The sequence below is a fragment of the Amphiura filiformis genome, chromosome 13, assembly GCF_039555335.1.
Source record: "Amphiura filiformis chromosome 13, Afil_fr2py, whole genome shotgun sequence".
Classification (NCBI taxonomy): Eukaryota; Metazoa; Echinodermata; class Ophiuroidea; order Amphilepidida; family Amphiuridae; genus Amphiura; species Amphiura filiformis.
In genome coordinates, this window is record NC_092640.1 from 4664224 (window position 1) to 4679882 (window position 15659).

The 15659-nt window shown below is 36.9% G+C and overlaps 3 protein-coding genes and 1 long non-coding RNA gene across 4 annotated transcripts; 2 read left to right on the top strand and 2 right to left on the bottom strand.

The window, feature by feature from the left end:
* Positions 1–673: 673 nt before the first annotated feature.
* Positions 674–5161, bottom strand: LOC140168785 (sodium/calcium exchanger 2-like). The gene is made up of 5 exons (XM_072192195.1): positions 4984–5161; positions 4089–4304; positions 2776–2880; positions 1422–1661; positions 674–684 (listed from the first exon to the last, which is right to left on the bottom strand). The coding sequence occupies exons 1-5, from the start codon at positions 5159–5161 to the stop codon at positions 674–676; spliced, it is 750 nt and encodes a 249-aa protein (XP_072048296.1).
* A 499-nt stretch (positions 5162–5660) lies between these two features.
* On the bottom strand, positions 5661–6743 carry LOC140167171 (uncharacterized). Its single transcript, XR_011860973.1, has 3 exons — positions 6639–6743; positions 6216–6317; positions 5661–5790 (listed from the first exon to the last, which is right to left on the bottom strand). It is a non-coding gene; the product is annotated as an uncharacterized lncRNA (long non-coding RNA).
* A 6135-nt stretch (positions 6744–12878) lies between these two features.
* On the top strand, positions 12879–13445 carry LOC140168786 (uncharacterized). Its single transcript, XM_072192196.1, has one exon. It carries the CDS (start codon positions 12879–12881, stop codon positions 13443–13445), a length of 567 nt encoding a protein of 188 aa, XP_072048297.1.
* A 74-nt stretch (positions 13446–13519) lies between these two features.
* On the top strand, positions 13520–14212 carry LOC140168787 (uncharacterized). The gene has a single exon (XM_072192197.1). The coding sequence runs from the start codon at positions 13520–13522 to the stop codon at positions 14210–14212; it is 693 nt and encodes a 230-aa protein (XP_072048298.1).
* Positions 14213–15659: the final 1447 nt, after the last annotated feature.

Below are 15659 nucleotides of genomic sequence, written 5' to 3' on the forward strand. Positions count from 1 at the left end.
TTGATCATGACCAGTATCATCATCATGGTAATAATAATGAATTATTGCTGATACTGATGTTAATCTCAAGAGGACATTGTGCACTGTACAATGTACAATCTTTCTAAACATAACAAGAAATATGACATTTTTGTGTGTAAAATGTGATGTTACACGACGTCGCCCATTGGCTTATTTATTTATTTGCAACATTTGGTTTAATTATTTACATACTTCAAATCAACTGGCTGTCTAATTAGTGGTATTTTCTTCCTAGTTATTTGCAGGGTAGAAACCCAAATACAACACCGTTCAGCTTATTCTTACCAAACGCTCAATCCTCCTTTCTAACGTGATGTAGGTAGGCGACATTTTATCCAATAAATCAATGGAACACACAACAGGAACGCCGTCTATCTCTACTATTGTGAACACGCTAGTCTTTAGTGCAATGGTACCTAGTCAAAAATATTACATATCATGTCAAAACGGTTACAATTTTTTGATAGTAGTCAGGGGTATTACTCATCTTAGTATATAACTAACAATAGTTTGTGGTAATGTGTCTATAAGCATTGGTATCGTATAAATATGCATATCACTTTAATGAAACCCTTAAATAATTGTATTAGTATTTTGCGATTAACAAATTTGAAGGTATTAATAAAACAAAACCACAGGTCACGTGTATTCGTCATCCTAATCCTAAAAAACACATAAGCACCAAATCGTTTTGTGATATTAACCGATCAAAATAGGTGAAAGATTAGGATGATGAAAATCATGTGACCTGTGATTTTGATCTTTTTCACAGGATTTTCTGCTTAGATTTTTAAGGCACTGTCCACATAATAACTGCTCGATTCAAGTCATATCCAGCAGTATCTTGAGTAGTTACCTCGGGATGTATCGAATAGAGGATTACAGGAGTTGCCCCGGAGCGTGATTACAGGGAATGTAACATAATTGAAAAACTGAATCGGGTAATGTTTCTTTTTTTAGCCGAGTAATGGGTTGTCTCCATGACGAAGAAATTAATTTTGTTTATTTATTTCTTTACCTCTGTGACCCCGTCACAGGTCACTGACAAAAATCGCCGCAGAGAAATCAGACGGCTTGAGGAAGCATCCAGGATAGGATGTAAAACGTCACCAGTTAAAAAATAGTAAGTCCAGTTGACTAGATTTTGATTATCAATTTGATATTTCTCTACCTCGCATACGATTTTCGAATTGTTTCCAAAAGTTCTATCTGAGCTTCTTGAATGAGAAGATGCTAGAGAACGGCTATTGAACTGAATGAAGGGAAATAGATAATAGCGTCACTGCTCTTCTCCATATCAGGATCATTTAGCCAAAGGTCCCAGGTTCAAAACCGGTTGGGCAGTGAATTTTTTCAGTGGCTTATTAATGTGGAGACTTGTGTTTTTTGGTAAAGTATACCTGAAATTGGTTGCGGTCTCGGTACTACAGAGGTGTCGTCATCCAAGATTATAATCCGAGTTTCTGAGACTATCACTCTACTCAGCAACTCGATTGTAAATTGTTCCTGGGACTCAACTTCATTATCATTTATTATACTAATGTCGATCTTCTTTAATGTTTCCCCAGAACCGAATCGGACTGTGCCTGAAGAACTCGTGTAATCTGAAGAAGTTGCTGTTGAATCAACTGTTCGATAATCTACAGAAATAAAAATAAAACATGTGTTCATGCCAAATAGATGTCATTTAGATGTTTATTAATATTGATATTATCCAGGTTGGTCGCAAATCCTGCCAGTGATGCCAATGCCGCAGATTAGGCGCGCAATTGGGCTACTCTGCGACTACTTGCCGTTACTAAAAAAAAGCATGCCGCTATTTTCTCCTAAAATTGGACTAGTTTTGCCAGTGTCAAAACGGGGCAGCATTTTGACATATTTTCCCCATCAGCCGATTTATAAAGGTTTTGAATCTCTGAAACTCCAAATTGAAATTACAATTGGTTTTGTGATCATTTTTATCAAATGTTAGCGTGAACAATAGCCCACGAGGAGTGACACAGGCACCTGGGCACTATGAAAGACAACCACATGGGCCAATCAGTGGTTCACCGCACATTAGGAACAACAAGATTGAAGGGGTACAGTAAAGTATCAGACACATAAAATAAGATGCTTATGAACTTATGTTCTTGAAGGAAAGTGCGCCCTTGTCAGGTATGTCACCGATTACTCCATCTAGTTATGCTATTCCAAACGTAAACTGCAGTGTGGAGGAAGGTCGTATCAGTAGATTTGGTTCTATAAATTGGTACGGTGAGAGGATGGCAAGGCATGGACAAGCTGGAGCGGGTAGTCCTTGTAACTACAAATGTTTTTGGTAGCAGTGCCTTCAGATCTAGTCGGCACAAGCTGGTGTGAATTTTGTAGACGACTGTTGCTGCAGCCACTTGAATATGATGTTCAGCTCTGTTATTTCTTCCACTTCGCTCGAAGTGATTTAAGTTCTAAGTTCGGGTAAATGCGCCCAAATATCCGGTATTGAGCGCTTTTTTTGAAGCTTAAACATTGGTCTACTTGAGAATTGTTTAGCACGGCCTGGCGAGCCAATGCGTCGCGGTATGGGCAACACTGAATCCTACCGTTAACAATAGCACCTGCTGATTGTCATTACTCCTGTACAAACTGGCACAAATATTATAGCAACAATTATAGAAATGCAATATATTTAAATGGACATATCCAGAAACTCACTCTGTGGGCTAAAATGCACTTTTATCAAAGCGCTCAAAAACAAGAGTAATTTTTTCTCACCCACTGTTGCGACGCATGATAAACAACCACTGCGCAGAATGGTCACTGTCAAAGTAGTTGTTGTTTCCCCTACTTGGTATACTTCCTGTAGGAATCTGAAACTAGCTATAGGAGAGATCATCATCATCATCATCATCATCATCATAATCATCGAAATCATCATTATCATCATCATACATCGTCGTCATCATCAACATCATCATCACGATCATCGTCATCATCATACATTATCAGCATCACAATCATCATCATCTTCATCATCATCAACATCATCATCATCATCATCACAATCATCATCATCATCATCATCATCATCATTGTCATAATGGTCGTCGTCTTCAACGACATCTTCGTCAAAATCATTATCAACAGCATTTATATCGTAATAGTCGTCCTCATTTTTATTGCGGTAATCATCATTGTATTCATGTTTTGATCAATAACATCTACAATGTTAAAAATAAATAATAACTTAACATGTAAACTATGCGCAGTCAAATTTACATTAATTTTATGCTTTACCGTAAGCTCATCGTATTCTATACGTATATTTGACCGTTGTTGGCTGTTGGGGCAGGTATTTTTATCATTAATCCAATTTTTGTGTAACCGTCGACTACGTCAAGAACACACTTGTCGTATTTATTTCAAATTGAACATGAACTCAGACTGAGCTGTAATGCAAAATTATCATGTCCGTATGCGGGAGGGGTGGTATTAAAGTCAAGAAGGTTCAATTTAAAAATACAAATGATCAGTGGGGCCACTTTTTCATGTTTAGATAAGTCGCAACTGAGTGGAGCCAACTCAATAGGCGTTTGCATTCAAATATTGAGACCAATTTCAAGCTTATTCACACAAGAATACTGTTTGGGCGCACTACGGTTTAACTATGGAAAATTGAACTTGGCAATTTTCTTTTTCCTATAATCAACATATCTTCACATTTATATTTTAAGTTTTTTAGTGATTAAAGGTACTGGTAAACTGTACAATGTTTCTTATGCCCATGTGTATGATTTTTCTTGTGACGGGAGAACGCACAAAATGTTCGTTTTGATGTATTATTGGCCTTAACTCGAGAAACGCAAGATATATCTGGAAAAATACGGTTAGTGTTATCCCATATGCTTTAAACTGTTCAAAATAATGTCAGTTTTTTGGATGTGTCGTGCACTTCTTTGCATGCGAGATTTTAGTTTTTTCAGAGGATAGTCCACATTTTGGAAACTCGGCCCCCTTAGGTCTGCGTATCGGCCTGTGTGTTATAATATGAAAGGTAGAATGCGAATATCACATTCAAGAACACTTACAATCATCGTCTTTGATAACTATGATAACCGTTCTTGGTGATGCAATCATTCCACCCTGTGCATCTACCAGGGATACCGACACCCTCTGGTCCTCCTCTACCGTCTCATCATCTGTATAGCGAAGTGTGGCATTAGATTCAGTCTCGTCTGATTCAAATTTGACTTTAGATGAAACTAATTCAACATCCGAGACTGCTTCATTATCGACTTGAACATCTGAAATGGGATATAAGAAGAGAACATTACTACAATTAGGCTTCTAATATTGGACCAAAATTGTATGTGACTGATTCATAACATAGTCGTTGAATAAGAGTCATTAGTATGCTAATTCACATACTGTACCTCTAACTCACCTACAGCTATATATATCGTTATGAATTCGGCAGACGGCCGAATCCGGATTCGGCTTTTGGTAAATTCATTTTACGCATCCAATATTTTTGAATTAGAGAACAAGGGATCAATGCTTTACCTATAGAGGGCAGCATATCGGTTTTTGACGGTTATCGTCGTTGACCGTACTGCGATGCACCGTTAGCTAACCCTGTATGTCGCCCTCTTTTGATTACTTATTATGCTGTTATCATCTCATCTCCGTTACAAATTGATGTGCTGCCCTCTATTATGTACATCATTGATCCCTTGTTCTCTCATTCAAAAGTAATGCATGCGTAAAATGAATTTACCAAAAGCCGAATCCGCATTCGGCAGTCTGCCGAAATCATAACGATATATGAGTTCCTAATAACCTAGTCGTTGAATAGGAATAATTTAATCATGCCGACTGATTCCCATATATCTAATTCACCTACATTCACAGGAGTTCCTTCATAGCCTAGTCGTTGTACAGGAATCATTATCATCCCCGCTGGTTCCCACACATCTAACTAACATACAAACACAGGAATTCCCTCATAGCCTATTTGTTGTATAAGAATCATTACTATGCTGCCTGATTCCCATACTTCTAACTCACCTACAGTCACAGGAGTTCCTTCATAGCCTAGTCGTTGAATAGGAATCATTACCATCTCCGCTGATTCCTGCACCTCTATGTAGGTTTCCTTCATGACAAGCTCAACTGTTTGTTAAAATAAAATGTTTGAAACAGTTATTTTTGATCTTTGATGTTTGATCTTTAATGTAACATGTCCAATATTTACTTACTCCTTTTGTGATAGACAAATAATTTGACAAACAAATTGACAATTATTGTCAATGAGAAAATCACAAAACATGTTTCTTTCCTATTTTATTAACAAATTTTCTAATTTAAAATTTGACCCGTTCTATATTTGTTTGATATCATCCTAATTTGTGCCTCTTTTACAACCTTATGAAACAAGCAATATAGCTTAACATGTGACTTGTTGCAAATGCTGTAAAAGTATTCTATTTAGAGTAAACTGTGTGCAATATTTTGGCTGTGTATAATGAATTTGCAATCACATCAAACAGTAAGTCAACTTACTATCGTCATCAACTATGTATATGCGAGCTCGCCTCAGCGTTCCTATATCTCCATTAACATCAGAACTTAATCGTACTGTGAAGTACTCGGTAGCTTCGAGAATAATATCATCTATAATATTTATTTGAGTATCAACCATGGTTTCTCCAGCAGGAATCTTGACCATAGTATTTTTAAGCTCTTCGTAATCAACCCCTTTTTGGGCAGACGAACTGGTCGTGGATAACACTGATAAGAAAAGAAATGATAGAGAACTATCAGGGTGAGTGTATTTGTAATGTACTGGAGGGCAAGTGCATTAGATGTATCAAAATTCAGCGCAAGTGCATTATTGTGTCCTATCTGTCTCTCAACAAGTGATACGCATTTATTAATTCACAATTATTAGGCAGCTTGGTGAATGGTATATATTATGGCTATTCACTCACTAGCTATGTACAGAACACCTGTTGGTTTTTCGATAAAATTAAGTAACCTCTCTTACTTAAGGAGCTAATTTTATCCATGATGATTTCATGCTATATTGAAAGATATTTATAAACCTTTTCGAGACATTTTGCAACTTGTAAAAATTCATTGCGGTTTTGTTCGAGGTTCGAGGACAGTTTAACGATTTTTAAAAAATTGTAAGGTTTAGCTCCAGAAATACTTACTGACGGTTACGTCATTATCCAAGTTGCCAGTTCGTACTAATGTCACTACTGCGGTTTCAGACTCGAGTGTTGTATAACTCTCTTGGCTGAACTCAATTGAATCTGCAAAGTCAGAAAGTATACTAATGAATTTAAAAAAAGAAGCCTGACGATGTTAAAAAATACCCGTGCAGGATTTTGCAATTTTAGCCTAACCATCAATATCGCGCTAATAACTCCAATAACACTCCAATATATGTCAATATTAGTAGGATTTCCTAACATGGAAGTTAGCTGCTTGGATGTTACTAGCCAGCTTCGCTCTCAAATTTACCACTTTAATGCATTTGTCGAGTAGCCAGTGAGGAGGGTCCATTGGCATGTAATCTGTACCTCTCGGTTTTAGTATTCTCTAAAGATATTCGTCACTGTCAAAATAATTACCATCGTCATCCCTGACTACAATTTCAATCACCGATGGATCAGCCAAACAACAACCGTTGCTAAGACTCAGCGTAACGGTCAATATTTCATCGTTCTCAAGAAAATTGTCATCGATGATTGTCAGCCATACATTAACCGAACGGATACCCGACGGGAATATAAATTCTACCTCCGTCTCGGTGAAAACGGTTGTTGGTGGTACAGATGTACTCGAATATGTTAATGACAATACTGAAAAGGATAAAAGAAAAAGAAAGAAGCATGTGAAAGAAAACGAAAAAAAAGATAGCGAAGAATAAATCACACAAAAGGGAAAAATGACGAAAGATGAAAAAAGTATTTTGGCTTTAATGAAGAACTCTCACCAGCATTGATGACACTTTCTATATTTTGATCTCTGGTGACCGTAATGTAAACCGCGCCGCCAGATTCGTCAAATGACGTCATATCCGGTGTAGTGATTTTCACTGAACCTGATTAAAATGAAAATATTAAATAGTTAAGGGGTTGGTCACCCACCTTTGCACAGTATTTTTGTGGGACCTGATAGAACATTAGACACACCAAATTACATTCTGAATACGAGGAATGTCCTTCTAATATTAAATGTTTTTGATTTTTTTGACATTTCCACCATAATACAAATTATGGCAAATTATATATATTTTTTATATTTTTTTTATACTTAACAGTCCTCGAAGTAAACTTTATTAATCTAATGTTATGTACTTAAAATGTGTGTAACTAATGTTATGTACTTAAAGTGTGTGTAACTGGGAGGAAAAGTCGTCCATCATTTGAAAATGTTGACCTTTCGTATTGAAGATATACGCTTTTTTAAAACATTAAAACATTTGAAGTTTTTTAGGAAAAATGGTATATCGTAAAAAAAAGTTAAAATTTTAATATGATGTACAGTTAGAACGCTGGACAACCGATTCTTTAGAGATGCATGGTCGCGCTAAAAGTCGATCGATACATGTTAAAATCAGCACAATTCAGATATACACCTTTTGCTATGAAATTAATTTTCTCGGTCAAATATAAAGCAATATTTTTTTCTTCAGTAATGTCAGTTAAAAACATTGTGCTTGGATATACATTTTTTTTTTTTTTTTTTTGTTAAAATTAGGTATGAAATTGTGTCGTTTAGTGTAAGATTTATAAATTTTATAGGCCTTACATCCGTCCACGAGCTTTTTTCGGAATTCATTTTTTAGCGTTTCAAACTAATATAATTCGCTAAGGAAAGATATTTCCCACCTATGTAAAGCACATCGTGTGGGTCTATCTATTATTGTTTTGTCAGAATTTCCGTTTTGATTTCACCTTTTTTCACGTCATGCTCGTAAAATCTCAAACTCAGTACTTTATCTCGAAAGCAAGCAGCATAAATAGTCGATAATTCCATTGATCTAATCCAGGTCTCTTCTGCATTGAAAGCAAGGTTTTGAAAGCACGATTTTGTAGCCCAAATCTCACATTTGGGTGCTTTGGTAAATTAAAGTGAATTTTGGATATTTGCTTCCGTGATCATGGTGATAGCCTGCAATGGCAAATATGGTTTCCATGATTATGTCGACCATTTTGTCTGTTTGTTTGTTTACCTTGGTTAGTCCGTATTAAGAGACGCACGTTGTACTGTCCAAACCTAGAAAAATGAGTGTGTTATTATAGGGGATTTTATTTTTCTGTCCCTCCTATCTCCAGGTGAATTTTGTATGACCCCCCCCCACCATCGCGGGTTGGCATTTTCATTACACCCTTCAGACTTGTGTTCGGCTTTGTTTTTAATTTGACATGTAGGCCTATTTGTCATAATAGGGCTATACCTTTTTAAATGTATAGCTATAACGTGCTATATAAATATTATTATACCGGTATGTAATATTATGTAGGCCTATAGGCCTATCGGGTGTGGGGTGGGTGCAGAGGTGTGTGAGGTGGGTAGTAGGGGTGTATATGGGGAAACTTTGGGGTGGTACTCAACACATTTTAAATATGACTTTCAATGCAAGGCTCATTGTTGCCACAAATGTGGTTTTTTTTTCCTTTAGGTTATTTAATAGGTTTTTTATAAACTTCCATGTTTAACCTTGTATTGTTTTGGCTGCTTTCTTATGACTTTCGCTGGTTTTCCAAAAGCAGTTTCAAACAAACACAAACAAAAGGCACCATACCCAGTCACCTTCATGACAATTGAAACACTAGGTCAAGTATTAACATCCAAGTTATTCTGTTTTTAGGCAAGCACTTTTAATTAATTGCTTGAACAGGTTTAAGTTAACAATGATAATGAATGGTTCTTATAAGGCACAATCTCTTCCGATGAGGAACTCAAAGCGCGTAAAGCACGAAATTGACAAACAAACGTAAAAACCATCAATTTACACAAATTGGTTTTGAGCTGGCGTTTAAATGCGGTAACGAAAGTCTGGGGATGTTACGAAGGTTATTTGGAAGTGTGTTCCAAACAGTTTATAAAACATACAGCGTAATATTTATGTTTTGTAAATGAAAGTTTTGTTTAAAATATTGCCCAATTGCATGTAAGATTGTTGATTTTTTACCAAATGTTGGGCAAAGTTGTTTTGAGGAGAAGCAAATTTCAACACATTGGTACGATGCTCACGGTGATGATGAAATCAAAAAATTAATCACTCACAGTGTCATAGGAGCGCTAGGCCTGGGAATTTCTTTGCTATATTGAAGTTCTGGCAACACTGTAGCCAGGCCGGTCTTCATATCACTGCATATGGCACCCATGGATATCGATTTACAATGCCTCGGATTTCACGCGTTGATTTTGAAAAATTTTCAGCCGGCAGTAAGAAAAGGTGAAACCAAAACGGAAATTCTGACAAAACTATGATATATCGCTCACGGTGATGTGCGTTAGAAAGTTGGGAAAAATCCTTCGTTAGCCAACTATATTACGTTGAAAAGCTAAAAGGTTGATCCAAAAAAAGGCTCGCGGGCAGAGTTGAAGCCTATCAAAATCGAAAATCTTACACTAAATGACTGAATTTCACGCCTAAGTTTAACACTAAGATTTGAAAAAAAATACAGTATCAAGCATTACAGTTTTTCCTGACATTTACTGAAAAAATGAAAATTATTGCTTTTCATTTGGCCGAGAAAAACAATTTTACACTGAAAAGGTGTAACTCAAAATTTTGTTCATTTGAATACCAAATTCGATCGTTTGTATTGCCTCATTAAATGACTGAGTGAGCCTTGCAGAACAATAAGAATCGGTTGTCCTGCGTTGAGACTGTGTACTCTTTAAGTACATATCATTATATGTTTTAAGCCGGTCGGGATTTGTGTTTATTTGTTGTCATGTTTAATTGTAACACTTTGGGTTGGTAAAACTGTTCATTTTTTCGTGTTTTAAGTATACTTCGAGGCCTATTGTGATGTACCCTGTATAATTGTGTATCATGAAATAGGGGAAGTTACCTAGTTTATAATCATGCAATAGTTTGTTTATCAAGACTTTTGTGGAAAAACCCCTATGATGGAAATAACACATCATTTATGAAGACTATTTTTGTCAAGGGGTAAATCCCCTGAGGTTGTAAAGTGAAAGTGACATAATGTTGGGGAAAGCCCCAGGAAGTGATGTAATGTGAAAGGTTAATGTCTATTAGTAGAACATTGGGAAAATCCCAGATGGGGGATAATACACAATGTTAATAATAATTCTTGGCAGACCTGTATCGATATGATTTTAATGTGAATGGATGTAGCTATAGCTCTCAAAAATTTAATGTTAACCAGTTATTCTGGATACTCAGAGAGTATTACAAAGTGTGGTCATGGAGGATTCCTACAGTGCTACAAGTTCAGCCTTTGAGCGATGAAGATTATGTAGATGGATCTCGTCAAGTGCGGATACCGTTGTTTGCCCACACGGCAATTGTTTGGTCCTCAACGACATGCTGAAATTATGGTTATTATTTTGGAGCTACGAAAATGGACCAAAGTAAGACATAGGGTCTACTGCGGATTGTGTCGGACTTTATGGAAAAGGTTACAATTATTATCATCTGGATACAGATCTGACAGGCTGCAATAGCCTTTATCATTGAGACAGTTTATAGTGTTGATCTGGGCTAGCTAGCTAATATGCTTACAGTCCAATTCCTTCAAAGAAAGGAAATTGCTAACCAGAAATATTTTACGTAGTCAATGCACTACTGCCTGCCAGTGTTGTCGGAGAAGATCTAGAATACGTCAAAGAACGTACTTCTTCCAAGAAAGGAATATATATTCTTCTGTTGACTTGCTGAAGTCTGGTTTATGCATAGATTATCTAAATATGATGAGCTATGGTTTTTTGATTCAACGCAACTGTCAATATAAGTGGGGACAACTGTATCGCAGTCTTGCTTCCTGGAGATATTGTGTGAAAGGTGGACATAGCACCAATTTTGGAGAAAGCAGCGCAAGGAGTTAATCTTGGAGAAAGCAGTGAAAGGAGTTAAGTTTGGAGAAAGCAGGGCAAGGATTTAGGCGTTTGGAGAACGGCGCAAGGAGATAAGAGTTTGGAGAAAGCAACGCCATTTTTGTGTGAGGATTTTATTCACAAGAATATTTATCAATGCAAGTGTACAAAGGACTTCGCTGATTTTCGCAGGGCAAGAGAATGAGGATATACATCAGCCGTCCAGAACATTGCAAGAACTCTTTAGGCCTACCAAGAAGAAGAATGCTGGCTAAGTACTAAATAGTTAAAGAGTGATTATATTTGATTATTGTGTATGTGCATTTGTTGTCATATATTGTACCAATCATAACTTGCTTTCAATTAAAGACTTAGATTTTGTTAGCTTAATCAAACAGTGTATTTGTGTTGTGCATTCGTGTGAGTTTGGGTAAAAGGTGATTTTGGCCTTGAGTCAAGGACGACTCGTAACACTATTTAATACCAAATTATAACTGTTTAATAATTTGTCATGAAATTTGTACTTTATCGCGAATTTCAAAAAAGGAAATGCAGTTTGGTGTGTGTGATGTGCTCTCAGGTCCCATCAAATAATGTGCAAACGTCGCTATCCGAGCCCTTAACATAAATATTACAGTAGATACATTGTAATATACCTGTGCTATTTATTATTAGTTCGTATTATAATGATATTCTGAATATTAATTATTCCGTCAAAAATATATTATTAGCACAAAGACCTGCATCTTAATTTCTTTACAAGTGGGTTTTGTATTATGTTATCAACTTTTTTTATATATAAATTACATGTATTTTATTTAAAGTTGGATATATTATATGAAATATTACCAAAAAAGAAGAAAAACATGGCTACTCTAGCATAAAACATTAATTATTTTCATGACACAATGGATCTTATTAGGCAAATACGATGTTGCTGTTTGATGATGAAATATTTGACTGACTATAATGGGATGATACTAATCAACTAACCATAGTTTTGTCAAACGCAAAAGAATACAAAATCTCACTTTGAATATCTGTAATGATCACTGATGCCATTGTTCTTGGTCCCAACGTTGCTTCTATTGCATTACTAAGACTAACACTGAACGCTTCGTCTCCCTCAAGGGCACCTTCGTCAGGTAACATTATGCCCAAACTAACTGTAGATGTCTTTGGAGTAAACCTTAGCTCTATCTCTGTCTCAATATAATCCAATGTTGGTATTGCAGAACCAGTGTTATGTGCAGTAATGGCTTATGTCAAAATAATAAAGCAAAAAGGTTTGTGTGAAAACAAGGGAAAGAATAAAAGGAAAGAAAGAAAGAAAGAAAGAAAGAAAGAAAGAAAGAAAGAAAGAAAGAAAGAAAGAAAGAAAGAAAGAAAGAAAGAAAGAAAGAAAGAAAGAAAGAAAGAAAGAAAGAAAAGAAAAGAATGAAAAAAGAAAGAAAGAAAGAAAATAAGAAAGAAAGAAAGAAAGAAAGAAAGAAAGAAAGAAAGAAAGAAAGAAAGAAAAAAAAGAAAAGAAAGAAAGAAAGAAAGAAGGAAGGAAGGAAGGAAAGAAAGAAAGAAAGAAAGAAAGAAAGAAAGAAAGAAAGAAAGAAAGAAAGAAAGAAAGAAAGAAAGAAAGAAAGAAAGAAAGAAAGAAAAGAAAGAAACAAAGAAATGAAGCAGCACAATTACGTGCCGAAATAGTTGGAACTTTAAAATCCGCGAAATTGCCACCCTCAAATATCAGTAAAGATGAGCGAGTCGCGATTAATCAGCTTCAAAAAGAGGAGTCCATCATGGTCCTGGGAGCTGATAAAGGACGGGCAACGGTTGTCATGGACAAAACGGAGTACCAACAAAAAATGTGTGCCCTCCTCAGTGATTCTAAGACCTATGAAAAATTAGATCGCGACCCCACACCAAAACACAAAAGAGAGCTGGTTTCAATCCTTCATAGGCTCGAAAAAGACGATAAGATCAAGAAAGCGGACAAACAATTCCTGTATCCCACCTCGGAAAATGTACCTCGAATTTATGGTAGTCCCAAAATTCACAAAGACGGTACCCCGCTTCGTCCTATAGTGGACTTTACAGGTTCCATAGGTTATAATGTGGCCAAATCTCTTGCTGATATTTTGAGCCCTATTGTTGGCCAATCTGAGCACCATGTTCTAAAAAAAAAAAGTCTTGCTGAAGATCTCAAAGATGTTACCCTTGAGGAAGATGAGATTCTTAACTCGCACGATGTGGTGGCGCTTTTACCAGTACACCCATTGATCTCACTCTTCATATACTCAGAGAAAGACTTAACGAGGACAAAGATCTCAAAAACAGAACACTCCTCTCTACTGATGACATTATAGAACTGACTAAATTTTGCTTAGCTACGGTTGCGTACTTCAGCTACTCCGGTCAGATTTACCGCCAATGTTTCGGCATGGCCATGGGTAGCCCCCTCAGCCCCCTTGCTTGTAATATCTTTATGGAGTGGCTTGAGCAGAAAGCTATTTCCACAGCCCCGGATAGCTGTCGCCCACGTCTCTGGAAGAGATACGTTGATGACGTGTTAGAAATTATACGCAGAGGACAAGTTGACAATCTTACTGATCACTTAAATTCAATTGATCCCACCGGCAGCATTAAATTTACCTATGAACAAGAGCAGGACGGTTCTATTCCATTCCTTGATACCCTGATCACAAGAAAACCAGACGGGTCAGTGAAACTTAGCATATACAGGAAGAAAACCCACACCGATCAGTACCTTCAGTTCTCCTCCCACCACCCTCTCCATCAAAAGTTAGGAGTTGTCAGAACTTTACTAGACCGGAGTGAATCGCTAGTCACCGAGGAAACGGACAGACAGAAAGAGGAGACCAATATACGCGAAGCGTTATCTGGCTGTGGTTACCCAGATTGGTCGATCAAAAAAGTCAAACAAAATAGAGCCACTCCAAAAACAAAGACTACCTCAAAGAATAAAGATGACAGTGAAAAGTCTAAAGGTATGGTTGTAGTTCCCTATGTAGAGGGGCTCACCGAGCGAATATCAAGAGTTTTCAAAAAGCATGGCTTCTCCTACCGCTATGAAACCTCACCGCACCATCCGCAGTATGCTTGTTCACCCTAAGGACAAATTACTCCCTCAACAAAAAGCAGAGGCGATATATGAAATTCCCTGCGGAGATTGTGCTGGGACCTACATCGGAGAAACCGGCCGCCCATTCGGCGTTCGCCTCAAAGAACACCAAAAAGAGGTGGAAAAATTTGAAACGAAGCCCTACACAAGAGCCAGCCGCACGTCATCTATCACAGACATTCACAAGTCAGCTATCACTGATCACGTTGTCTCTACCAATCATTCCATCAATTGGGAGGACTCAAAAGTCATCGACAGAGAAGCTGACAAGACCACTAGGTGGCTGAAAGAAGCCATCTGGATACGCCGAAAAGGAAAAGACACTCTAAACAAGGACGAGGGGGCCTACTCACTCAACAACATCTTTGACCAACTCATCACGCCCTCTATAGAGGTTCCTGTTGCCTATAAAAGGAAGCAGTCAGATGTGATGGGTTGCCAGTCTGAAGAAACCACTAGTGTAGTGGTGTAACGTCACTAAAAATGTGAGTTTAACATCTTCATTTTTCTTGGATTTGCATAAAACGAACTATGTTAACAAAGAAATGTTAAAAGGAATAAATAAAGAAAAAAACAATGAAAGAAAGAAAGAATTTTAGTGACGTTGTCATAACTACACTAGTCGTTTCACCAGAACTGGCAACTAGCCACATCTAACCATTTCCTTTTATAGGCGACATGAACAGCGTAGAGGGCGTCAAATATATACTTTAACAAGTTCAATTGGATTGTTAGATTCACCATTACAATAGCAGATTCATCAGACTGGCAACTCATCACATCTGATTGTTTCCTTTTATAGACAACCAGAATAGAGGGCGCGATGAGTTGGTCAAAGATGTTGCTAAGTACCGAGTATATTCCCACGTTCGAGTATAGTCCCACCCCCCACCCCCCCAATTTTTCGAAAAATTCCAGAAATTGTAAAAAAAAACATTCCACAATGTTTTGTGTTTTTAATATGAAATTTGATCATTTGTTTTCATATCATACTCTATTAATGATATCAAAATGCATTGAATTTGAATGCATTTTGATATTATTAATAGAGTATGACATGAAAACAAATTGTAGAGCCAACATACTCGGTGATAGCTGACTTGTGAATGTCTGTGATAGATGATTTGCGGCTGGATCGTGTGTAGGGCTTAGTTTCAAATTATTTTTTTGCTGAGGGAGAAGTTTGTCCTTAGGATATTGCTCTCCTCATTTTGTTGTCTGCTTCCTCAATTATTAAGGTATCAGTTTTGAAACTAAGTCATACACACTGACACGTGCCATTCCCAGACTTTTTACTAGTCAGCTACCACCAACAATATTGCCTCTATCAAAGATTCCCTCAATTAGGAGGACTTTTTTATCTTTCCACGACTTAAAAGTTATCGACAGAGAACCTGTCAAGACCACTAGATGGCTTAAAAAACTTCCTGGATATGCT

Bases quoted from the DNA above. Each gene is read 5' to 3' on its own strand.
- LOC140168787 (XM_072192197.1), top strand. From the start codon at position 13,520: ATGGCCATGGGTAGCCCCCTCAGCCCCCTTGCTTGTAATATCTTTATG.
- LOC140168785 (XM_072192195.1), bottom strand. From the start codon at position 5,161: ATGAAGGAAACCTACATAGAGGTGCAGGAATCAGCGGAGATGGTAATG. The intron at 2,881-4,088 runs GTAAGTGTTCTT...TCTCTCCTATAG, and splicing joins AGTTATCAAAGACGATGATT to CTAGTTTCAGATTCCTACAG. The intron at 1,662-2,775 runs GTGAGAAAAAAT...TTATTTCTGTAG, and splicing joins ATCATGCGTCGCAACAGTGG to ATTATCGAACAGTTGATTCA.
- LOC140168786 (XM_072192196.1), top strand. From the start codon at position 12,879: ATGGTCCTGGGAGCTGATAAAGGACGGGCAACGGTTGTCATGGACAAA.